Source organism: Rhinoderma darwinii, chromosome 8 (assembly GCF_050947455.1).
Source record: "Rhinoderma darwinii isolate aRhiDar2 chromosome 8, aRhiDar2.hap1, whole genome shotgun sequence".
Lineage (NCBI taxonomy): Eukaryota > Metazoa > Chordata > Amphibia > Anura > Rhinodermatidae > Rhinoderma > Rhinoderma darwinii.
The window spans coordinates 19,461,100-19,487,943 of NC_134694.1; the positions used below are offsets into that span (position 1 = coordinate 19,461,100).

Sequence of the window (26,844 nt, forward strand, 5' to 3'; positions counted from 1 at the left end):
GAAGTATATGCATGAAGGTCTACACTAGGATTATGAACTAGCTACCAGTAGTAAAAAAAATGGATTCAGTTAACTGCACACATTCACGGAGTCGGGGGTATCCTGGAAATCTGATTTAATACTAAGAGGGATCAAGATGCACAAACAAGCTGGCCAAGAGGTGTTAAATGACAAATTAAGCTCTGCTATAAAGACTAGACAGGTCATTTAGGGCCACTTCACATTATAGTCACTCACCAAGATCCTGCATGATCCACTTGTACATAAATCCCTTAACGTGAACATCCCGGATTGCATCCTGCAAGACACAATTGTAGAATGAGAAGCTGGTTACACGGAGGCCTTTCATCAGACGTCTACAGAACACATGCCCAGAATATGGCCACCTGTAAGGCCTCATGCACACGGCCGTGCCCGTAAACATGGGCCACGATTACAAGCGCGACTAGCCGCCGACAGCTTCCCTCATTTTCAGCCCGTGCATACAAAGTATGGGAGCACGGCACGTAAAAAGCAAAAGATGGGACATGTCCCATCTTATGCGGTAGCTTTCTACGGCCTTCCCGTGAATAAACGTGGTCCGTGGTCTATAGAAATGACGGCCCGAAATTACGGACGATTTTTACGGTAGTGTGCATGGGGCCTTAGATGGCGTAACGTTTCCTGTCGCTTATACATTGGTAATATTCTGCAGTGCTGTACAGAGCTGGTCATATCAGTCCCTGTCCTGGGGGACGAATGTCCCATGGGGTTCTCATTCGAATTTTCCTATAAAAAACATACCAAGACCACTTTACCCATCAGTTGGTTTCTGGGGTGTAAGAGTAACGCCACACAAACAATGCAGATGTTGCCTTTGATTCCAGCGCTTCCCACGCAAGAATTCCCCAGCTGGAGATTGTCTGGCCAGCAATCAGCCATCTTTGGCTCAGCTAAACACGTATTTTAATTCCTATGGAGGAAATTTGTGTATGTGTGCTTCTAGAGTGGGGGGGGGGGGGGGGCAGGGACTTCCTCTAGTGATGCAAGATGGACCATCAATTATGCCCAAGTCCCTTAATATACATTAAACCCCATTTGTGCATGGTAGGACAGTAGAAAAGCGGCAACATCTACAGATTAAAGATCCGCCAGGTCCACTAACATAACGCATTGCTCAAACTGATGTGCATTTGCCAAGTTTTCACATAGATTAACACAGATTTCTTGTCACTTAACCCCTTCAGGACACCGCCTGTTTTGGCCTTCAGGACGCAGCCAATTTTTCAAATCTGACATGTTTCACTTTATGTGGTAATAACTTTGGAATGCTTTTACCTATCAAAGCGATTCGGAGATTGTTTTCTCGTGACACATTGGACTTAATGTATCGAGCAAATTTTGCCAGTAACATAAAGTATTTAATTGTGAAAAACACCAAAATTTAGCAAAAAACTGCAAAAATTTGCATTTTTCTAAATTTATATGTATCTGCTTGTAAGACAGGCAGTTATACCACACAAAATTGTTGCTAATTAACATCCCCCATATGTCTACTTTAGATTGGCATTGTTTTTTGAACATCCTTTTATTTTTCTATGACATCACAAGGCTTAGAACTTAAGCAGCAATTTCTCACATTTTCAAGAAAATGTCAAAAGCCTATTTTTACAGGGGCCAGTTCAGTTGTGAAGTGGATTTTAGGGCCTTATTAGAAACCCTCGATAAGTCACCCCATTTTAAAAACTTCACCCCTCAAAGTATTCAAAACAGCATTTAGAAAGTTTCTTAACCCTTTAGATGTTTCACAGGAATTAAGGCAAAGTAGATGTGAAATGTTCAAATTTCTTTTTTTTTTTGCAGAAATTCATTTTATCTATTTTTTTTGTAACACAAAGTTTTACCAGAGAAACGCAACTCAATATCTATTGCCCAGATTCTGCAGTTTTTAGAAATACCCCACATGTGGCCCTAGTGCACTTATTGACTGCAGCACCGGCCTCAGAAACAAAGGAACACCTAGAGGATTTTGGGGCCTCCTTTTTTATTAGAAAATATTTTAGGCACCATGTCGGGTCTGAAAGGCTCTTGCGGCACCAAAACAGTGGAAATCCCCCAAAAGTGACCCCATTTCGGAAACTATACCCCTTGAGGAAATTATCTAGGGGTATAGTGAGCATTTTGACCCCGCAGAAATTATTGGAAGTAGGCCGTGAAAATGAAAATAGACATTCTTTCAAAGAAAATGTAGGTTTAGCTAATTTTTTCTAATTTCCACAAGGGCTAAAAGGAGAAAATGCACCACTACATTTGTAAAGCAATTTCTCCCGAGTAAAAACAATACCCCACATGTGGTAATAAACGGTTGTTTGGACACACGGCAGGGCTTAGAAGGGAAAGAGCCATTTGGTTTTTGCAGCTCAAATTTACCAGGAATGGTTTGCGGAGACCACGTTGCATTTGCAAAGCCCCTAAGGGACCAAAACAGTGAAAACACCAAAAAAGTGACTCCATTTAGGAAACTACACCCCTTGAAGAATCCATCTAGGGGTGTAGTGAGCATTTTGAACCCACAGGGGTTTCATAGATTTTATTAGAATTGGGCAGTGAAGATAAAAAAAAAAATCTTTTTCTAATAAGACGTAGATTTAGCTCAAAATTTTTCATTTTCTCAACAAATAAAGGAATAAAAAAAAACATTTGTAAAGCAACTTCTCTGGAGTACGGCAATACCCCATTTGTGGTCATAAACTGCTGTTTGGGCACACGGCAAGGATCTGAAGAGAAGGAGCGCCATTTGGAGCACAGATTTTGCTGGATTGGTTTCTTGACACCATGTCACTATTGCAAAGCTCCTAAGGTGTCAGTACAGTGGAAACTCCCCAAAAGAGATTCCATTCACAAAACTACACCCCTTGAGGAATTCATCTAGGCGTGTAGTGAGCATTTTGACCCCACAGGTGTTTCATAGATTTTATTAGAATTGGGCAGTGAAAATTAAAAAAAAAATCCTTTCTTCAATAAGACGTAGTTTTAGCTGAAAATGTTTCATTTTCTCAACAAATAAATGAAAAAAAAAGCACCACAACACTTGTAAAGCAACTTCTCCTGTGTACGGCAATACCACATATGTGGTCATAAACTGCTGTTTGGGCACAGAGTAGGGCTCAGAAGGGAAGGAGCGCCATTTGGCTTTTGGAGTACAGATTTTGCTGGATTGGTTTCTGGGCGCTATGTCGCATTTGCAAAGTCCCTGTGGGACCAAAACAGTGGATCCCCCCAGAAGTGACCCCATTTTGGAAACTACACCCCTCAAGGTATTCACTTAGGGGTGTAGTGAGCATATTAACACCACAGGTGATTGGCAGAAATTGGTGTGCACTCGATGTTGCAGAGTGAAAATGGGATTTTTTTTCTATAGATATGCCAATATGTGGCGCCCAGCTTGTGCACTGGAGACACACCCCAAAAATTGTTAAAAGGGTTCTCCCAGGTATGGCGATGCCATATATGTGGAAGTAAACTGCTGTTTGGGCACACTGTAGGGTTCAGAAGGGAGGTAGCGCCATTTGGCTTTTGGAGTGTGGACTTTGCTTGTAGTAGTCTTGTATTGAGTCTTACTGGTGTTTCCGTTTATAATGTGGGGTACATGTAAGCCGGGCGGAGTATATAAGGGGCATAGTCAGGTGGTATAATAATGGGGTAAACAAAAACAATAAAATAATCCATAGATGTGTGTTACGCTGTGACACAATCCTTTCTGCACAGGCCGGTGTCGCACTGATAAACTGTCCTTTCTTATCCCCCTTTTGGTCCACACTCCGCGCCTTTGCAGTTTGAGGAATTTTGCTGAGAAGTGTTGTCCTGGTATAATACGGGCACCCTCGCTTTCAGCAGATATGTTTTGGCCCTCCCCTTCCTGGTTCCCTAATTTTAGGGGCCTTGATAATTTGCCACTTGAAAACAGAAGAAATGTTCCCCTCGGGCCGGCACAACTGCATATTTTTATTTCCTGGCTTATTGGAGCCTTAACTAATTGTATTTTTTCATAGACGTAGTGGTATGAGGGCTGTTTTTTTTGCGGGACGAGCTGTAGCTTTTATTGGTACCATTTTGGGGTACATGCAACTTTTTGATCACGTTATCCTTTTTTTTTGGGAGGCAAGGTGACCAAAAAACAGCAATTCTGAAATTTTTTTAGTTCTTTTTATACAGCGTTCGCCACACGTTATAAATTACATGTTACCTTTATTCTGCAGGTCAGTCCGATTCCGGTGATACCTAATTTATAGAACTTTTTTATGTTTTACAACTTTTTGCACAATAAAATAACCTTTGTAAAGAGAATGGATTTTTTCTGTCGCCATGTTGCAAGAACCATAACGGTTTTAATATTTTCGTTGACGGAGTTGTATGAGGGCTTATTTTTAGCGAGACGAGTTAGTTTTTATAGGTACCATTTTTGGGTACATGCGACTTTTTGATCACTTTTTATTTCAATTTTTGGAAGACAAAGTGACCTAAAAATAGTAATTATGTCAGTATTTTTTAGTTTTTTTTTTACGGCGTTCACTGTGCGGAATAAATAACATAATATTTTTATAGTTAAGGTCGTTACGGTCGCAGTGATACCAAATATGTATGGCTTTATTATTTTTTTCAATAATAAATGACTTGATAAAGGAAAAAGGGCGATTGTGTTTTGTGTTATTATTTGAAACTTTTATTGTATTTTTACAACTTTTATTTTTACACTTTTCTTTAGTCCCACTAGGGGACTTGAAGGTCCAACAGTTTGTTTGATGTTCTAATACATTGCACTACCCATGTAGTGCAATGTATTAGAACTGTCAGTTGTTCACTGACAGCAAGCCGATCAGGCTCCGCCTCCGGGCGGGGCCTAATCGGCTAACGTAATGGCAGATAGGAAGCCTTTGTTAGGCTTCCGGTTGCCATAGCAATCCCCCCCCCCCCCCCGCAACAATCGCCCCCCGCAACGCGTAGCGGGGTGCCGATGTTTCTATAAGAACTTAAATGCGGCGGTCACTATTGACTGCCGCAATTAAGGGGTTAATCGGTTCGGATCACCGCTGTGATCCGACCCGATGTTTTCCCCCAGTACTAAGGCTGCTAGTAGCAGCCTGTACTGGGAGATGCCGGGCTGCGGGGAGCGTCTGTGTGCTCTGTTAGGAGCACACGTGGATTAACGGGCTGCAGGCACAACGACCAGCTTTGCAACCCGTTAATCTACGTTGGGTGGTCGTGAAGGGGTTAAACTACTAAAGGAAACTCCCAAGCTACATCTATTAAGAGATGTTAGGTCAATTCCAAGACTGGATCAGTAGCAGTCGCGCCACCCTCCCCCCTCCCGCAGCCTGCTTGTCCAGCAATATAAAATCAAAATTGGATATATGAACGACCTTCACTGGATATCTAAAGTTTTTTTTTAGTTTTTTTTTTACAGATACAAACCCAACCCTTTCCCAACGACTAAACACCAAGACAAGAACTGTCAAATCACTTAAAGAGGCTTCCTGTTTACGCAAGATAAATCTTTGCAAAACTTAGTCCCACTCTAAACGTTACCATCCTCAAAACGACTTTGAGGATATCGGTCACTAGACAGACGCTTTAATGTTAAGACCCCAACTAGAAGCCATAAAAAGGCGCCTGACTACAATGAGACCCATAATGTTAAAAGGAATCTGAGCCCTCAGCCAATCAGAAGCAGCAAGCACAAAAATGCTTCAGACATAGGACTCACGTCCTACATTAGCACAATGCACGTGTAAACCTATGTCCAGAACCTCAGGGCAAAGAGGTGAACCCACTCTAGCCCTAAGAAAGGGTCTGTCTTGTGATAGACGCCATTAAAAAGCCTCAAACAGTGGGCCTCATGGACAACATGAGGAGTCCAACAGCCAGAGTCCAGTTTTCACTCTCAGTGTAGTTTAGAAAATCAAGAACCATTATCCTTGTTGCCAATAGCAACCACTCACTCCAATTTTATACATAAGACCTATTATAACGCAGTGAATATTGCAGTCCTCAATTTGTCCTCCATTATGCTGACCCATACAGTAACTATACTATATACTCTACACTCTGACGCTGTTCATACACAGATTAAAAAAAAGTGCCTGAACCAACCGACTTATGCAAGATTGACCAATGACCCAAAGGGTAGAAGTGCATCCTGAGGCGGTGTCCACACGCTAAAGTAAAAAACTGCTGTAAAATACGGAGCTGTTTTCAAGGGAGAACATCCCAATTTTCAGGCGTTTTTCTATAGACAATGAAAAACTGCTCAAGTAGTGACTTCCACTTTTTTAGGTGCCGTTTTTTTCAAAAAAAATGCCCCTTCTGAAAAAGACGTTTTTCCTATTGAAAATCAATCGGTAGTTGTTAGGAGGCATTAAGCTACCGTTTCTTTCAGGCGTTTTTCAAGGTGTTTACTCCCCAAAAAACGTCTGAAGACACAGCATGTGAACATAGCCCAATAGTGTCCCAACGTCTGTAGTCCGGAAAAGACAGAACCTGACCGATCCTCCATGTTAATCTGCGCGTGCCACTTAAAAATGGGGTTGTCCCACCATAACTTATCAACTATCCACATTACGGATATCTGAAACCCCCACCGATCACAGGGGTTCCCTTTGTGAACGGAGCAGCAGTCACATGCATGCTGCTCCAGTCTGGAATTCACACATATAGCCGAGAATGACTAAGAATGAGAGTAGTGGCAGCCCACACAACCCTGGCCACTGCTTGGTTCAAACAAGGGACCTCCATTCTCAAAATTGATGGGGGTCCTAGCAATCTAACACTCATCACCAATGCTGCGGATAGGCGATACGTTATGGTGGGACAATACCTTTAAGAAATCCTCTAGAACATCTGATGTTTCTCCAAGTCTGGGTCTATAAAATGAAAAATACCCGGGATGTAACGCATGGAACAAAAGTGGTGAGGTTGGTGGATGTGGAAGGGAAGTCATAGCCGGAGTTTTATAGCCCCATGTGGTAACCCCTCTTTGGGGTGATGTAGAATCATCTCCACAGACCGAGCTGAGCAAGTCACATGTAGGAGTGAACGAGAACTTGATAGGAGCGCACGCATAGGGAAGGTGATCAAGCTGCCATTTTTGCTAAAACTGAAGGTGCAGCTGGATAATCTAGAAATTTGTGATTTAATGAAATGGAGTCATGTTCTTTGGTCTGGTTAACCAACGAACGAACACATGGCTTCTAATAAGAGCAGAATAGGGAAGGATTATGTAACATTTGGACTGTAAGGGCTTATTTACACGAACATTGTATACGTCCATGTGGCGGCTGTTAAAACGGCCGTCACACCGATGCATGAATTTCAATGGGGCTGTTTACACGGCCGTCGTGTTGACAGTGTGAAGGGTCCGTTGAAAACTAGAACATGTCCTATTTTCCTCCATTCTTACTGATCCCTCGACAGACTTAAGTTTGAGGGATCCATGAAAACTGATCCCACATGGGTGAAACGGACATGAAAAACGGCTGTTTTGGAGGTGAAAAATTAGGCGGATCGATGTGGGTAGTTGTACTGCAGTTCAGACATGGTGAGGATAACATTTTCCCTATATAAAAAAAATAAAATCCCAATGGTCACGGCTTATAACACTCTCACATCTGCTGCAGGAACATGAAGATTTCTAGGAAAGTGAACAATTGGTAGAATATAAAATGTCATAACGTCCCGACGCCTACCTGGAAACAAACGCTCAGATCCTTTGACACGGTCATAAGACTCAATCACCTCCTGCCTCTAGAAACAGCCGTGGATAATTAACCCATTGTGTGCTGCTTTATTGAGCCTCCAGCACTGCATTATTATATTATTGGGGCTGATACACTAGAAGGCCACACAGGTGTGAAGAGAATTTAACCTTAGATCTCAGCTTCCAGCTGTAAGGTGATCGCAGGGTCAGAGATCATTACACCTCTCCCCCAGGCAAATCCTTCAGAGCACGTAGGGAAAGAAAGAGGGTTTGTAGCTATTTGGCAAACCTGTGGGGTGACATCTCCTGGTAATAGCCACAAGCCGCAAACGCACAGCTAAACTTGTATATAAAAAAGACTCAGAATATAAATCTAATAAAATATTTCTAATAGTTATACGATCGCCATCTATTCTTAAGCATCCAAATTGTGGCAATTAGTAAAATATAATATATATATTATTCCAACAAGTGTGAAAGACAAATACAGTCAGTCACACTTTCGCATGTCCTCTTATCAACATGCCACCCTTCTTCCCAGCCCCCACCCGCTGACTGACGGAGCAAGTCTACTCTTACTGGGGAAATGATAAACATCTGCGGGACGGTTACATCACACGCTCACGTTCTGGCACAAAATGTACTAGTCAGGCTGCGGCTCAGTAACACACACAAATACTGCGGGGAGGAGGGAGACCCAAAGAAAACCAAAACAAGTACAAGAAGCTTCCTCAAAACCCCCGCCAGCTCAGCACTGCATTTCCAGTCTATGCTGGTTTCAGTCGGAATTTTTTTTTTTCTTTGTGTGAAAACAAGGGGGGTGGGGGGGGGGGGTATAAGTTAGACCCTTGCACACAGACAGTTCTCATTGCTATTTTCCAAAATCGAGTGATATATTAAACGAGAATAACCTAGCCATAGTAAACGGTTAAAATTAAGGATCGGGCGTGATGAAACCGTTGAGGGAGTGGGGGGGATAGTCTAGAGACTTTCATACACATTAGGATGAGTGTCATCTAACGTCCCCTATAGAACTATGAACCTCCGATTCAATACAGAAACCTTAGTGTTGACATTTGAATGACAACACATAAGGGCGGTGGTTATGTAGGCCACCAATGACAGAGTGGCTATAAACACAATACGGTTAACCCCTTAAGGACGCAGCCTAGTTTTGGCCTTAAGGCTCAGAGCCCATTTTTCAAATCTGACATATTTCACTTTATGTGGTAACAACGTCGGAATGCTTAAACCTACCCAAGCGATTCTGAGATTGTTTTCTCGTGACACATTGGGCTTCATGTTCGTGGTAAAATTTGGTCGATATATTCAGTGTTTATTGGTGAAAAATTGCAAAATGTAGAGAAAATGTTGAAAAAATTGCATTTTTCAGAATTTAAATGCATCTGCTTGTAAAACAGACGGTTATACCACCCAAAATAGTTACTAGTTCACATTTCCCATATGTCTACTTTAGATTGGCATCGTTTTTTGAACATTCTTTTATTTTTCTTGGACGTTACAAGGCTTAGAACATAAACAGCAATTTCTCATATTTTTAAGAAAATTTCAAAAGCCTTTTTTTTAAGGTACCTCTTGAGTTCTGAAGTGGCTTTGTGGGGCCTATGTATTAGAAACCCTGATAAAACACCCCATTTTAAAAACTAGACCCCTCAAAGTATTCAAAACAGCAGTTAGAAAGTTTTTTAACCCTTCAGGCATTTCACAGGAATTAAAGCAAAGTGGAGGTGAAATTTGCAAATTTCATTTTTCTTGCTGAATTTCAATTTTATTCATTTTGTTTTCTGTAACAGAGAAGGTTTTACCAGAGAAACACTACTAAATATGTATTGTCCAGATTCTGCAGTTTTTAGAAATGTCCCACATGTGGCCCTACTGCGCTCGTGGACTAAAATACAACCCCTAGAAGCAAAGAAGCACCTAGTGCATTTTGAGGCCTCTTTTTTATTAGAATATATTTTAGGCAGCATGCCAGGTTTGAAGAGGTGTTGAGGTGTCAAAACAGTAGGAATCCCCCAATAGTGACCCCATTTTGGAAACTACACCCCTCAAGGAATTCATTTAGGGTTGTTGTTACCATTTTGACCGCACAGTTTTTTCACAGCACGTATTTGAATTGGGCTCTGAAATGAAAAAAATGTCATTTTTTCCAATAAAATGTGATTTGTGATCAAAATTTCTTATTTTCACAGGGAACAAAATACCCCATTTTGTTGCCCAATTTGTCCTTAGTGTGGCAATACCCCATTTGTGGTGATAAACTGCCGTTTGGGCCCATGGGAGGGCTCAGAAGGAAAGGAGCGCTATATGTTTGTTGGAGTCCAGATTTTGTTGGATTGGTTTTCGGGTGCCATGTCGCATTTGCAGAGCCTCAGAGGTATCAAAGCAATGGAAACCCGCCAGAAGTGACCCCATTTTGGAAACTACACCCCTCAAGGAATTCATTTATGGTTGTTGTTATCATTTTGACCACACAGTTTTTTCACAGCACCTATTTCAATTGGGCTGTGACATAAAAAAAATGACATTTTTTCCAATAAGATGTAATTTTTTACCAAAATTGCTTATTTTCACAGGGAACAAAATACTCAATTTTGTTGCCCAATTTCTCCAGAGTGCATCAATACCCCATTTGTGGCAATAAACTGCCGTTTGGGCCCATGGGAGGCCTCAGAAGGGAAGGAGCGCTGTGTGTTCTTTGGAGTACAGATTTTGCTGGTTTGGTTTTCGGGTGCCATGTCGCATTTGCAGAGTCCCAGAGGTATCAAAGCAATGGAAACCCACCAGAAGTGACGCCATTTTGGAAACTACACCCCTCAAGGAATTCATTTATGGGTAATGTGACCATTTAGACTCCATAGTTTCTTCACAGAACTTATTTGAATTGGGCTGGGAATTAAAAAAATATATATTTTTTCCAATAATATGTCATTTTAGCTCAAAAATTCTTATTTTCACAAGAAATAAAATACTCCATTTTGTTGCCCAATTTGTCCCGAGTGCAGCAATACCCCATTTGTGGTGATAAACTGCCGTTTGGGCCCATGGGAGGGCTCAGAAGGAAAGGAGCGCTGTGTGTTCTTTGGAGTACAGATTTTGCTTGATTGGTTTACGGGTGCCATGTCGCATTTGCAGAGCCCCAGAGCTATCAAAGCAATAGAAACCCACCACAAATGACACCATTTTGGAAACTACACCCCTCAAGGAATTCATTTATGGGTGTTGTGACCATTTTGACCCCATAGTTTTTTCACAGAACTTATTTGAATTGGGCTGGGAATGAAAACAAAATTATTTTTTTCAAATATGTAGTTTTGGCTGAAAATTTCTTATTTTCACAAGAAACAAAATACCCCATTCTGTTGCGCAATTTGTTCTGAGTACCGCAATACCCCATTTGTTGTGATAAACTGCCGTTTGGGCCCATGGGAGGGCTCAGAAGGAAAGGACCACCATTTGGCCTACTGGGGATTTTCTAGTGCGAAGTCATGTATGCAGAAGCCCCTGAGGTACCAGTACAGTTGAAACCCGCAAGAAGTGACCCTGTTTTAAAAACTACACCCTTAAGGCATTCATCTAGAGGTGTAGTGAGCATTTTGACCGGAGACCTACACCCCATAAACTGTAATGTGGGTTCTCCCGGGTATGGCAATACCCTACATGTGGCTGTTATCAGCTGCCTGGGCACACAGCAGGGCTCAGAGGGGAAAGACGAGGGGGGATAAGCTGTGCGGAGTGCATCAGGGTAAGTAAAATTGGGGTAAATTATAAACCAAGGGATGTATGATAAATTTTAAAACACTTTCATACAGAGCTCTGGTTATTCGGGACACGTGTCACATTGATATATTGTGTCCTCCCTTATCCCCCTCTTATAGCAGACTTTGCACCTCTTTTGACTTTTTCCCTTCTTGCCAGTTTGGGGAACTTCTCCTGGAAAGTGTTGCCGCCTTGGTACGACGCGTGTGGCCCCGATTCCAGAAGTACTGGGTGCCCCCCCTTCTTGGTCCCTAAAGATTAGGTTCTTGATAATCACCTCTTGAAATTCCAGGAAAGTTCCCGTCTGGCCTGCACATCGACGTAGCATGTACGCATTGTACAATGCCATCTGTATGATGTGCCCGGCCAGCTTCTTATACCACACCGCATGGCGCTGTAGGGCTTCAGGGCTTGATCTTACAAGTCCACACCTCCCATGTACCTATTGTAGTCCAGGATGCAGTCTGGTTTGGGGGTGGCCTTTCCTTCATATATCCTAAACCTGTAGGTATACCCTGATGCACTCTCGCAGCTTATACATCTTCACGCCATACCTTGCCCTCTTACCCGGCAGGTACTCGCGGAATTGAACCCTCCCTTTAAAATGTACCAGGGACTCATCAATAGAAATACACTTCTCTGGGGTGTATGCTTGGGAAAACCGGGCACTGGAACGGTCTAATAGGGGTCTCCGTTTATACAAACGGTCAAAACTGGGGTCATCTCGGGGAGGGCACGGCTCATTATCAGTATAATGTAAGAAGCGAAGTATTGCCTCATTTATTTATTTTTTTAGGTTCCAGTTCAGTTCTGAAGTTGCTTTGAGGGGCCCATATATTAGAAACCCCTATCAAATACCCCATTTTAGAAACTAAACCCCTCAAAGTATTCACAACAGCATTTAGAAAGTTTATGAACCCTTTAGGTGTTTCACAAAAATTTAGAGCAAAGTAGAGGTGAAATTTACATTTTTTTTTTGTCAGAAAATCCACTTTATACCATTTTTTTTATAACACAAAAGGATTTATCAGAGAAACGCAACTCAATACGTATTGCCCAGATTCTGCAGTTTTGAGAAATATCCCACATGTGGCCCTCGGGCGGTAATGGACTGAAGCACCGGCCTCCGAAGCAAAGGCGCACCTAGTGGATTTTGAGCCCTCCTTTTTATTACGCACCATGTCCGGTTTGAAGAGGTCTTGTGGTGCCAAAACATTGGGAACCCCCCAAAAGTGACCCCAATTTGGAAACTAGACCCCTTGAGGAATCCATTGTAGTTTTCTTGGGGTGCATGCGGCTTTTTGATCAGTTTTTATTCTATTTTTAGGTGGCGTGGTGACTAAAAAACAGCAATTGTACGATTGTTTTTTTTTTAGTTTTTTTTTACAGCGTTCACCATGCGCCATAAATGACATATTCACTTTATTCTGCGGGGCGATACGATCACGGCGATACCAGATGTTTATAGTTTTTTTTTATGTCTTATGGCGTTTGCACAATAAAATACGTTTTGTAAACAATCATTCACTTTTTGTGTTACCTTATTCTAAGAGCCAGAACATTTTTATTTTTCAATCAATAACGCCGTGCGAGGACTTATTTTTTGCGTAACGAACTGTAGTTTCGATCAGTACCATTTTTAGGTACATGCGACTTTTTGATCTCTTTTTATTCCATTTTTTGGGAGGTGAAGTGACCAAACAATTGTGATTGTGGTTCGGTTTATTATTATTTTATTTTACGGCGTTCACCGTGCGGGATAAATAATGAAATAATTTTGTAGTTCAGGCCGTTACGGACGCGGTGATACCAATTATGTATAGTTTATTTGTTTGTTTATATATTTTTATTAATAATAAAGGACTGATAAGGGAAAAAGGGGGATTTTTACTTATTACTTTTAAATCTTTTATTTTCTTATTTTTACACATCTTTTTTTAACTTTTTTTTTACTTTATTACTTTGTCCCACTAGGGGACATGAGGGCAGGAGGCTCTGATCGCTATTCTAATACACTGCACTACATGCGTAGTGCAGTGTATTAGAACGGTCAGCTACTCACTGACAGCAAGCATAGTGGGTCCTGACGTTGTCAGGACCCACTAGGCTTCCGTCTATGGCATAGCCGGACGCCATTGTTTGGTGTCCGGTTGCCATAGTCACCATCGCCGGCCGCTATCGCGTAGCAGGCCGGCGATGGCAGCTTAACCCCTAAAAAGCCGCGATCTCTATAGAACGCGGCTTTTAAGGGGTTAATCAGCGGGGACACAGCGATCGGTCCCCGCTGTAGGAGCTGTGACAGCTGCTGAACAAGACAGCAGCGTCACAGCTCCTGTATGTGTCAGGAGGACGGCCGAAACGGCCGTTACTCCCGAGACGTACTATTACGGCATGGAGCGCGAACGATACAGCTGCCATGACGTAATAGTACGTCAAGGAGCGGGAAGGGGTTAATATTGCCAGTCATGTGGCCATCTATGGGTAGAAACTTAAACTTGTCCAAAAGCTTTCTACAAGTCAATCAGAAACATAAAAAAAAAACAACAATAAATCACTGGTAGATCTAAAATAGATGGATCAAATAGACTTACTGTGACATCCTTGTAGAGATGGACAGGATCATAATCAATGTCATTGCTAAGAAAAAAGTCATTGGCCACAGCCAAGAGGTTCATCTCAGGTAGAGAGAAGATGTCCATGTATTGTTTAACAGCAGGACCCTGGAAAAAAAAAACACCAAGTTAGACCGGACTGGTAAGACAACGCATGTAACAATTCCTGAAGCGCGAATCATTCGGTTTGCACAGAAGTTCTAAAATGTTCCGGTGGCACCTAATGTTTTTGGGTTGGTATCTACAGAGGACTAATGTTCTTTTTGCCAAATTAATAAAAATGTAAAAATAAAATAAAAAGAAAAAAAAACAAACTAGGAGCAGTTTGACATCGGTTCTGGTTCTGTTCGGAGGTTGACTTCAGTGGGCCTCATTGGTCCATTCAACTGCATTAAAAAGACAGTGCCTTGCAAAAGTATTCCCCCTTCATGGTGTTTTTCTTGCATTAAATTCCTTGAATTAAAATAGATTTTTTTGGGTGTTTGTACCATTTCATTTATACAACATGCCTACCACTGAGGGTGCAAAATAGGTTTGCTTTACTGTGACAAAGAATTTAAAAAAAACCACTTTCATGTACATAAGTATTCACTCCCTGAATGTCCGTGAATTGTGGAGCCACCTTTTTCTGCAATTACAGAGTTGGTCGGCCTTCGGATAGATGGTGCCCGGTGCGAAATTCTTTTGGCAACCCACTCCCATCATAAAAAAAATGCCCCATAAAAGAAAATATAATGCCCTTTAGTGCTTCTACACAGTATAATGTCACCTTTAATGCCCCCTAAGTGCCACATAGTGTATTGCCCCCTGTAGTGCTCCTACACAGTATAATGCCCCCTTAGTAGCCTCTCCTCAGTGCCATACACAGCCCCCTTGTAGATGCTATACATCTCCCCCCACCTCCCTATTGTAGACTGTGCCATACAGCCCCCCACCACAACCCCCTTGTAGACAGTGCCCCCATAACAACAACTTTATATGCTCACCTAGGCCCCGTTCCTGCAATGAACGTAGCCGCTTTACAACTCACCGTAGGCCGGCGTGATGCAGTGACGTCATCACGCCGGCCTGCGCAGGGATCCTGTCCCCGATAGGCTGCAGAGTCGTCTGGCCCAGGCGCTTCAGAAACAAATTGGGGATGGAAGCCAGCGCAGCGCCCCCTTTCACCTGCTGGAGTGATTAGCCCTGCACGATGGGGGGGGGGGTTTGTCTGTATTCGCTTAGCACATCTAGATGCTGGGATTTTTGCCCATTCTTTTAGGCAAAACAACTCAAATTCCTTCAAGTTAGATGGTTGCGTTGGTGTACAGCGTCTTCAAATCATGGCACGCAATCACAGTTGGATTGAGGTCTGGTCTTTGACTCGGCGATTCCAAGACATTTCATTGTTTCCCGTTAAACCCCTACAGTGTATCGTTAGCAGTATGTTTAGGGTCGTTGTCCTGCTGGAAGGTGAACCTCCGTCCCAGGCTCAAATCTCTGGCAGACTGAAATAGGTTTTCCTTAAGAATTGCCCTTTACTTACTGCCATCCGTCTATCCTTCAATCCTGACTAGTTTTCCTGTCCCTGCCGATGAAATGTATCTCCACAGCATGATACTGCCACCACCACCACGCTTCACTGTGGGAATGATTTTCTTGGGGTGGTGGGAAGTGTTGGGTTAACACCACACACAGCGTCTCCTGTGATTGCCGAATAGTTCAATTTTAGCCTCATCTGAAAAGAGAATCTTCTTCCATGTGTTTGGGGGGGGGGTCTGCCACATGCCGTATGGCCTTTATATGGCGACTCTTCCATAAAGCCCGACACTGGAGTGTACAATGTAGGGTCAATTGACACATGGCGGATACGCTGCGTAAAAGCACAGCGTATCTGCCCGGTTGCCACAGGGACTTCCTGCCGAAAACCCGCGCAAAGGTTTTATACCTGCCCGTAGCCATGGTGACGCGTCCCTCTGCTGTCCTACAGCCCGGCCTCCTGGGAGGATGGTTAGTCTCATCATGTGACTGCTGAAGTCTGATCGGCTGCAGCGGTCGCATGGGATGAAGTCGTCCCAGGAGGCCGGGCTGGATGAAGCACAGAATACTGGGTAAGCGTTTTTAATGAGTTATAATTTTTGCAGCGGAACCACGACATCATGACTTTAATGGTGAAAACCCGTAACAAAAAAGCAGCGATTACGCAAATACAATTGACATGCTGCAGATTAAAAGCCGCACATCAATTTTAGTGCTTTTAACACTCACCATTTACGCAGCGTGTGGGAGATTTGTTTAAATCTCATCCACTTTGCTGTGGGTTTTCAGCAATGAAACCGGTCACGAAAAATATTCAGTATTTACCCTACGTGTGAACCCGGCCTTATAGTGGTCCTATGGACAGATACTTCCATCTCCGCTGCGGATTTTTAGAAATCCTGCAGTGCTAGGGAATGTTCACACGCTAGACTAAAAACGGCTGGAAAATACGTAGCTTTAAGGGAAAACAGCATCTGAGTTTCAGCCGTTTTTTTAATACATCAAGCATTTTTTTTATGCGTTTTTACAGCTGTTTTTGGAGCAGTTTTTCTATTGACCCAATGAAAGTCGGCTCAAGAAGTGACATTCACTATTTTTATGGGGCGTTTATGTGCAGTTTTTAAAACCGGCCCTGTGGGAACGAAACGCTGTTTTTCCCACTGAGTCAATTGGCAGACGTTTGGAGGCGTTCAGCCCCCATATTTTCAGCCGTTTCAGGCCCGAAAAACGGCAGAAAATAGGCAGTGTGAACATACCCTTATTGTTTGTGTCTTTGTTGGAGTAATGCCAGCCTTGCCCGGTCAGGGAATTTTGGTGGGCGGCCTGCTCTGGTCAGGTTTATAGTTGTGACATTCTTTGCATTTTGTTAGAATGGATATAATGTTGCTCCATGGGGTGTTGAAAGTTTGGGATATTTTTTGTTATAACCCAACCCCGATCTATACTTCTCCACAACTTTGTCTGACCTGTTTGGAGAGCTCCTCGGTCTTCCTGTTACTTAGTGGTGTTGTAGACTCCGGGGCCATTCAGAACAGGTATCTATACTGACATGTGACACTTTAACATCACACTATTCAACTAATTATGGGGCTTTTATTTGTTTGACCAGACCTTATTTAGGGGTTTCATAGCAACAGAGGTGAATACATACTCCACTTTTTTTTTCCACAATGTTAATTTTTTTTCGTTTCATTGTAACATTAAACTATTTTGTCAGGTCCTTTACATAAAACCTTTGAAGTCAATTTTATTAAGCAAAAAAAAAACCGGAACAAACACAGATTGGGTGAATTCTTTCACAAGGCACTATACCAAGAAAACCATTCTAATCAATAGATGCCCATGTGTCCAGTGCCAAGAGGTGCACGAAATATGGACCTACATTTTAGCTTGCATTGATTGTCTTAAGCAGAACCTCTACATATATATAAAAAAATAAAAATTTCATTTGTACATATGAATACTTAATACTGTGTGAAAGATGAGGGATATACAATTCCTGAACACGTTACTATTTTAGTATCGAAAATTTATATGCAAGAAAAAAATATTTTCGGGATTATTTAGAACGCCCTTTATCGTAGTATCCATGCTTTTTTTCTGAAGAAAGGACTAGGCTTAAGAACAGCTTGGTCAAAAGATCTGGTTGGTCTGAAGTCAAACCAGTCCTTTGTTAGCAAACCGAACATACCAATCTCAGAAAAGCATGCAGCATGGGGGGCCCCTTACCTTGCCGTAGAACCCGCTGACCTGGTGAAGCGGGATGTGGTGTGTTCCCTGGTACAGCTCAATCACCTCCTCATCTGGGACCGGCTTGAGGCCCCTAGTGAATGGGGAGGGAGGCAGATCAGATTAACGTCACAATATGAAAAGGTTAGGTGAACACACCACACTAAAAAAAATAAAAAAAAAAAAAAATTACCCAACTACATGAATACATCCATACATCAAGACCCAAAAGCAATTTAAGAGCTGCGGCAACAGTCCTATGCAGGTGTAATATGCACAGGTGAATATTTTTATGGTTCTCTTGCTTCATGACAAAGATCCACCATAGGAACTATCTAGTTCTATACACTTACTTGTACACAGTGCCCAACTCGATGTAGTGGTAGGCATCGATCTTCATCAGTAGTCCCTATGCCAAGACAGTAGGGATCAGAGGTTCAGATACATGTACATATAGGAGTTTACTAGAATGGAGTCAAGGCTCCTATATTAGGAACAGTCCTAAATGTGGTAACGTTTATGCCTCGTTCACATGTGTCTGGTTAGACCCAAAATTCAGAGCGGATTCCGCAACGAAATCTGCTTGAAGTCCATAGATATTCTGCATCTTATGCATGTGTTTCAATGACTGAACGGAGCTCTTGTACATATGACCACGAAGTGCTGTCTGATTTGGGAAGATTGAGCAACATATGGGCTGCCCAAAATACATAACCCTCCATGGGACAAAGGTCTAAGTTACCAATAATGAAGTAAAAAGCAGGATCGACAAGTTATTTCTTTTGTTTTTAGAATCAATAGATCAAACATTGTATACTTGTTATCTGGTGAATCACAACAGTGGCGATCAGTAGCATCAGACAAAGATACAAAATACCGTGCGGGGGAAGTGTATACATTGCTTTTGGCCATTCGCAAAAATCCTGAGCTCCATTTACAGTAATCTGATCCTGACAGTAGAGAGAAAATAAGCTGCCATTACCTTATTCATGTCGTAGTGCAGACCTCTGACGGCAAAGTTGGGCAGATATTCGTACTCCAAGATTCCCACTGGGTACTAGGACGCAAAAATACAAAAGTCTAAAATGGAAATTCCCATTTTCCTCTGATAATGTCGCTTTTACGTAAAGTAAGTTCTTTGTTAAAAGGAGTAACGGACTTTCTTCATTAAACAATAGTCTTAAACTAGAGAGGTTTGATCAAAACATTAATGGCAACCACTGACCGAAGTAGAAGGGTCCTCTTACACGGCCAAATGGGGGCCGTGTAAACGACCGCCGAGACAGCTCATGGATAGTCGCTCGTTTGCTCCTTGAGCAATGCATGGGGATGTACAAACGTCACTCCGATCACTGGTCCCCATACGTTTCTATCAGGTCGGCAGCGCATCTTCCCGTTTCCACAGATGTGCTGCCGACAATGATAATATTTCTGGCAGCGTTTGCTCGTTCGTCTGATCGTTGCCCTGTTTGCACGGGGTAGCGATCGGGAACCAACGCTTATTTGCCCAATAATTGGCCCGCGTAAAAAAGTGATGACGTTCCTCATAAGTTATCTATTTTCTATGTCACCTGTAGACGACATGTATCAACAGATCCCACCAATAAAGATCAGGCAAGGGCCTGGCAAACCGATACACTATTTGACATTTTCTCTGGTTGTTTGGCAGCTGTTCACCCCCTACCATCAAGATGACAGTCAACCAACCAAACATACATGTTAACGGAGGAATTGGGATTTCTAGCCACCAGCCAAACCACATACGTCCACTTTCCTTATGTCCTCCTCTGACACCTTGTGTAGGCATCCAGATATACCGGGGTTGAACGTACCTTGTACTGTTGCACCAAAATGTCCCTGGCAGTGTTGAAGATCATGGAGTGCAGCGCATTAGAATATAGTGCCAGGGTATAGTCATAGTCAAAGCCATAGATTTCGATGTCTCCAAGATCGACTTCATTGTTTGCATAAATGGTGGATGAATTCAGGAGGTTACACACCCCAGGAGGTAAAAGGTCTGCAGACCAAAACAAGAAACCGGATATTATGAAGAGAACAGACTCATCGGCAGCAAATCATGTCTATCGGATTCAATTGCATGTCATTTCCTTTAATGGGGATCTCATTTATATTTTTGGAAGGGGGGGGGGTGACAACGACAAGTGAACCTAACCTTATTTACCAAAACACAGGGAATATGCCAAAAAAACAGAGGTAAGGGCCTGTTCACATCAGTCGACTGCGCTACCGGTTCTGTCAAAACAATGGAAACCGTTCACAACGTGACAAACGGAAACCATTAGCAAAGTTTCCGTCACCATTGAGATCAATGATGATGCAAACGGAAGCTAAAAAGTCTGTTTGCCTTTCCGTTGAGGGGTTAAACCGATGGAAACCTCAGACGGAACCCCTCAACAATGTGAACAGGCCCTAATTTTCTGCAAGAATCTTAATTCCTGTACTATCAAAATTTTAATAAGAATCCAAGGGATTTCCCTTACTAGAGGCAAAAAAAAAAACGGCACAGGGCGTTATTTATTCTGACTGCAGGAATTTCCTTTGAGTCCCATTCATTCCCCGTCGCTTTAATCTACAAACATTGCAGACCAAAATTCTATGGTGGTGGGGGAGGGGGAGGGGCTGCAAATCAGTATATCAGGACCAGGTGACTACTCAGATTAAGGGACTGCAAAAAAAAAAAAAAAAGGCAGCCCCATAGAGAAGTAATAGAAAAAAAAAAAAAGTACAACACAAAAACTAAATATATAAAGTTTATATTAATGACATACTAAAAGCAATAACAAAAAATTAATAATTTCGTGACACCTTCCCTTTAACCGCCTTCCACAGATAAATAGCAGCACCACGATACAGATCGCCCTGCGTCACTGCCAGCCTGCTGGGACTGCCACATCATCAGTTCCTGAGGACTAGTAAACACTGCCTGCTAAAATCTGATAAGAGAACAAGAAGTTTCTCCCCAAAAGTTACAAAAACTTCTCCCCCCTCCCCCGTCATTTCTACCCCTTCATTCCTTCAGTGAAAATCTTTAGTGTGCAGTTTTTTTTTAGTTTTTTTTTAACACTGACCCATTCATTTCTATGGGGCCGTGCACACTTCCATTTTAACACTTCTGTGCGTCCGTTCCACAAAAAAAAATAGAACAGGTCCTACTCCTGTCCGTTTTTCGCAGATCAGTCTCGGCCTGTTTATTAATTTGGTCTGTTAAAACAACGGACCGCACACGGAAGCCATCAGTATGCGTCCATGTTCCACGGATCCATGATTACGGCCGCACAAATTACAATGGATGTGAGCTTGAGGCCTTAGCGTGTAAGGTATTATGGGCAGGGTTCTTCTAAGGTCGGGATCACACCCAGTTTTGATGCAGTTTTTTTGGCTCAATTATTTTAGCCAAAGCCAGAAGCGGAGGAAGGAAAGACAGTCATCTTTATTTGTGGCCACTTCTGTGTTTGACTCAGGCTGGATTCACACGACCACATTAACGTCCGTAATGGACGGATGTATTTCGGCCCGAACTCAGTGCAGGGAGTCGGGCTCCTAGCATCATAGTTATGTACGATGCTAGGAGTCCCTGCCTCTCCGTGGAACTACTGTCCTGTACTGAAATCATGATTACAGTACGGGACAGTTGTCCTGCAGAGTGGCAGGGACTCCTAGCGTCGTACATCACTATGATGCTAGGAGCCCGGCTCCCTGCACTGAGTTCGGTCCGGGACTTCCGGCCGAAATACGTCCGTCCATTACGGACGTTAATGTGGTCGTGTGAACACAGCCTCAAAAAACAAAACAGAAAAAAACAGCCAAAAACTGCATCTAAATGGTGTGTGTGATCCTGGCATAATGCTTCTAGTTACTACAAAGTTTAAAACCAATGGTTGAGGGGGGGGGGGGGGGGATAAAAATAAGTAGACAACAATATTTGCGATTTTTTTTTTTAAGGTTTACATCTACAAGGCTCTATTCCGTTTTTTACGTTATGATGGTCGTGATGGCGATAGTCAAAAGAAACCTGATGGGCGCACACAGTTTAATGAAATTAGTCAGGATCTGTATGAAAACATTTATACCAGTCACACTCAGGTCCAATAGCTGGGACCCCACAAGTCGAGAAAAGCTTATAGTATTGCCAGACAGCATCAAGCAAATGGGGCTCAGCTGCAGTACCAGACACGACCTATAAACGAGAGAGGCACTGTGATAAAACTATGAAAAGGTTTTGGTGCTCCACCCAAATGGTGGCCCCGATGGATAAGACATTGATCGGGTGCACCCTCAATGTTTAGGCACACAACTCCTATTAACGAAATGTAAAAGCTGCAACAAGTCTGTTGGCATTGCAGCCAACCTAGTCTGGACCAACATGGCCGAGCCTGGTTTCCCTGTTGACATCTGACAAGATGATGCAACGTGTAGGACAAGAAACAAAAAAAAAAAAAAAAAAAAGGATATCTATATCTGAGTCTTCACGCCAGCTATTCTGAGCCTGCGAGCTGCAGGGTATGCGGAGACTTGCAGTTCTCATCTGGACAGCGCAGCATGCCGTAAAGTGAGCGGTCACGTGAAAATAAATGTATTTATATTTAGCTACCACTGAATCGTTACATTGTAGCTCTTATTTGGTAACAATGTACCGCTCCTTTGTGGGGTGCAAATCACGAGCGCCTATAAAAGCCATAATAAAGTAATAATCCGGAGGAACGCGCTGTAATCCGAGGACTGCAGCATCAACGTGCACAGAACAACTCAGATCTTCTCGTCTGGATCTGAAAGGAAACTCTCCCTGTACGTGCTGCGAAGAACGTAGCCGGAGAATCCCGCCAGGACTGTGCCTGGACGTGTCCCCTCAATAGGATTATGTGACTGAGCTCTGCGGGCACAGGGGCATTCATTACTGGCAGCAAAATAAAGAGCAGTGAAGCCAAGGGGCTTTGTTAAAGAGGCTCTGTCACCAGATTTTGCAACCCCTATCTGCTATTGCAGCAGATCGGCGCTGCAATGTAGATTACAGTAACGTTTTTATTTTAAAAAAACGAGCATTTTTGGCCAAGTTATGACCATTTTTGTAGTTATGCAAATGAGGCTTGCAAAAGTCCAAGTGGGTGTGTTTAAAAGTAAAAGTCCAAGTGGGCGTGTATTATGTGCGTACATCGGGGCGTTTTTAATACTTTTACTAGCTGGGCGGTCTGATGAGAAGTATCATCCACTTCTCTTCAGAACGCCCAGATTCTGGCAGTGCAGACACAGCCGTGTTCTCCAGAGATCACGCTGTGACGTCACTCACAGGTCCTGCATCGTGTCAGACGAGCGAGGACACATCGGCACCAGAGGCTTCAGTTGATTCTGCAGCAGCATCAGCGTTTGCAGGTAAGTCGATCTTACCTGCAAACGCTGATGCTGCTGCAGAATCAACTGTAGCCTCTGCTGCCGATGTGGCCGTCACGATGCAGGACCTGTGAGTGACGTCACAGATCTGCACTGTCACAAGCTGGGCGTTCTGAAGAGAAGAGGATGTTACTTCTCTTCACAGCGCCCAGCTAGTAAAAGTATTAAAAACGCCCCGATGTACGCACATAATACACACCCACTTGGACTTTTACTTTTAAACACACCCACTTGGACTTTTGCAAGCCTCATTTGCATAATTACAAAAATGGTCATAACTTGGCCAAAAATGCTCGTTTTTTAAAAATAAATAATAGCAGATAGGGGTTGCAAAATCTGGTGACAGAGCCTCTTTAACTGAACAAGCAATTTAATTTTTTATTTTTTTCCCCAGATACAAATACCCATCAGGACCTTCCACTATGTGCAGGAATACCTTGCCTTAAATATATTTGGGGGGGGGGGGGGGGGGGGGGAATCATAAAAACGAAGAGGGGTCTCAAAATACAGCAGCGTGCCCTGAAGAATGAAGTTTGCCTTGCTTTATACAAAATTGTGCCAGTGGTTGCAGAACTACAACTCCCAGCATGCCTTGCTGACCCCATCTGTCAGGACATGCTGGGAGTTGAAGTTCCACTCCCAGCACGAAGAAATAAAACTTTAGAAAATTTTCTACAAGTGCGTCCGGATGCCACTTGTCCAATCGGTCATTCGTTGACTTGTCCGCTTTCAGCTATTTCATATTTTTTGTATATAATTAAAACTTGGCTTTCCAATATATTTTCTGCATTAATCTCACGCCTTTCAAGATCTCTGCTTGTTGTTATTCAGTAGAAACATTCATTCTTTACTTCGTGACTAAAATTCTGTCCATGGTCATGTGATGGACACACAGGTGCACAACTCGTTACAGTTACCGTACGTGTATCAGCTGTGACTTCTAATGATCCCAGAGCCTGTGTGTCCATCACATGACCCTGTAACGACCCCAGCACCTGTGTGTCCATCACATGACCATGGACAGAATTATATCCACTGGAAGTAAACAATGAATGTTCCTACTGAATGTTCCTACTGAATAACCAGCAGAAATATTGAAAACCGTGAGGAAGGAATACAGAAAGTAGGTTGGAAAACAAACTTTTAGGCCTTATTCAGACGGCCGTATTTTACGTACCTGTGCTGTCCATTCAAATGACCGCACCCTGACCAATGCAAATCAATGGGGTTATTCACATGCATGTTTCTGCACGCATGTGTGAAACTCACCGCATGTCCGATTTTGGTTACCACGTTGCCCATTGAAGTCTATGGCTGCACGAAAAACACAGACAGCACACGGACGACATCTGTGCGCGGTCACTTTCACGCATCATTTGCTGAAGAGAGGTCAAGGAAAAAAAAAAAAAGGAAGTGCAGAAACACGGACATCAAAAACTGATGTCCCACGGTGCTGAAGTGCTTGAAATACGCTTTTTTTTGCAAATGCAAAACGGACATGCTAGTCTGAATAGGGCTTAATTATACAAAAACAACATTTAAACTGCTGAAACCGGACAACTTCTTTAAAGGGGTAATGAGCAGGCAGGTCCCCAAATAAGTCAATTGAAGCTGGGAACCCCAGTGATAACACACCACCAAGTTCCCACTCCTCCTGCAGACTCACCCATTGAGCTCAATGGACAACAGTAGCGCTCTGCAAGAGGGGGGTCCCATAAACAAAAACAGATCCCTATGGGTCAGGTTCAAAGTTCTGGGCCAGGTCCAAATCCCAACAACAGATTTATTACTTTTCTATGTATCACAACACAGGAGAGAAGAAGAAACTTGCCGAGAACGACTGGTGGTAGCAATAATTGTACAAAGGGCTAAAATTCTCATACACAGACAAGAAAATTATTGGAGGCCAAGTTCACACTGTGCATCACGTTATGTCATATGCTCCGCTATTCATCTACCCTGAGGGTATGGAGTAAGCACACAGGGTCCCTGTGGGTCTGTATTAGAGAGGTGGGCACTCCGTGAACCGCCCCATCCTCTGCTACATCACCCCACATGCCACCATTTTTTGTTCATGGATTCATATGTAAACCATTAGAAAAGACCTCAGCGAGCCGCCACATAAAACATCCAATATAGAAGGCAGCTAAGAGGACAACGGCTTCAGACCGCCAGGATAGTGATCAGCCGGAAGCAGGGACGATCAGCAGCGTAGACTGACGTGAAAGATAATTAAAGGGACATTCTCCTATAAATGTTCATAACAGTCAGAGGGGAACGTATTAAATTCTCTAAGCCACTTCTCTGGTGTAGAAAGCCGCAAAACACAAAAGTCGCAATTTGCGGGAAAAAAAGTGCAACTTTTGAGAGTTAGCGGTCGACACTTTTCTAAAAAAATAAATTTGTGTAACTTGGAGGGGCGGGGACATGTGGCCTAACAAAATCATAATTTCCTAAAGAAACTTGTGTAAATTACAGGGCAAACGTACGGCAGCTTACGGCTGGCATTGATTTCAAGTTCTGGGGCACGGATGTGACTAGTTTGGGCACATTTTACGCCAACTTTTTTATTATTAACACAAGCGTATGAAACGCCAGTCTTAATAAATTCCCCCCAAAGTGTCCAATGGAAATTGCAGCTGAATATTCCTACCATCGTCACATAGGAGGCGGTTTGTGACAACGTAGTCACCAATACAAGTGCAAACATTCTCATTGGTGGTCTTTGAAACGTCACGTCATGCACCGCCCCCTCAGTCCAAAAAAAGGGATCCCTTATAGACTTGCTCCCAAAAAAAAAAACAGAACAAAAACCCAGAGTGACGGACAGCTCTAGCCGAATCTAGCCCACCCCTTGGTATTGGGGAGCAGCAGGGTCAATAAATGGGTGGCACGGACTGCAATAACTTCCAGGGACTCCTCTGTCATTCTTCTATTCGCGTGGTCACCAACTGTTGGCGAAGTTCCCAGCAGTAAGACCCCCGCCCTGCAGCAGGAGAGCTGGGTTGGCCACTTACCAGGTGAAACCACAAAGTCATAAATCCATCCAAGAACCGCATCCACTGATCACATAAGCCCCGTAAAACCCATAGGACTTCCAGATAGGATCGACAGCCGCTATAGGACCCTTCAGGCTGGGTTCACACGACCTATTTTCAGGTGTAAACGAGGCGTATTATGCCTCGTTTTACGTCTGAAAATAGGGCTACAATACGTCGGCAAACATCTGCCCATTCATTTGAATGGGTTTGCCGACGTACTGTGCAGACGACCTGTCATTTACACGTCGTCGTTTGACAGCTGTCAAACGACGACGCGTAAATGGACTGCCTCGGCAAAGAAGTGCAGGGCACTTATATACATTATATGCAGGGCACTTCTTTCAGACGTAATTTGAGCCGTTCTTCATTGAACTCAATGAAGAGCAGCTCAAGATATACGAGCGTCACAGACGCCTCGCAAAATGCGAGGAGCAGCATTTACGTGTGAAACGAGGCAGCTGTTTTCTCCTGAAAACAGTCTGTCATTTCAGCCGTAAATGACAGCTAGCGTGTGAACATACCCTCA

The 26,844-nt window shown here is 43.1% G+C and overlaps 1 protein-coding gene across 1 annotated transcript in view; it reads right to left on the minus strand.

Annotated features, from left to right (window-relative positions):
* Positions 1-26,844, minus strand: part of LOC142659369 (5'-nucleotidase domain-containing protein 2-like) — a 46,519-nt gene that overhangs the window by 18,422 nt on the left and 1,253 nt on the right. The window contains exons 2-7 of the mRNA XM_075835452.1: positions 19,704-19,888; positions 18,854-18,928; positions 18,225-18,280; positions 17,872-17,965; positions 14,104-14,232; positions 238-298 (exon numbers count right to left, since the gene is read on the minus strand). Of these exons, the coding sequence (XP_075691567.1) occupies positions 238-298; positions 14,104-14,232; positions 17,872-17,965; positions 18,225-18,280; positions 18,854-18,928; positions 19,704-19,888 (600 nt within the window). The remainder of the gene's footprint in view (positions 1-237; positions 299-14,103; positions 14,233-17,871; positions 17,966-18,224; positions 18,281-18,853; positions 18,929-19,703; positions 19,889-26,844) is intronic.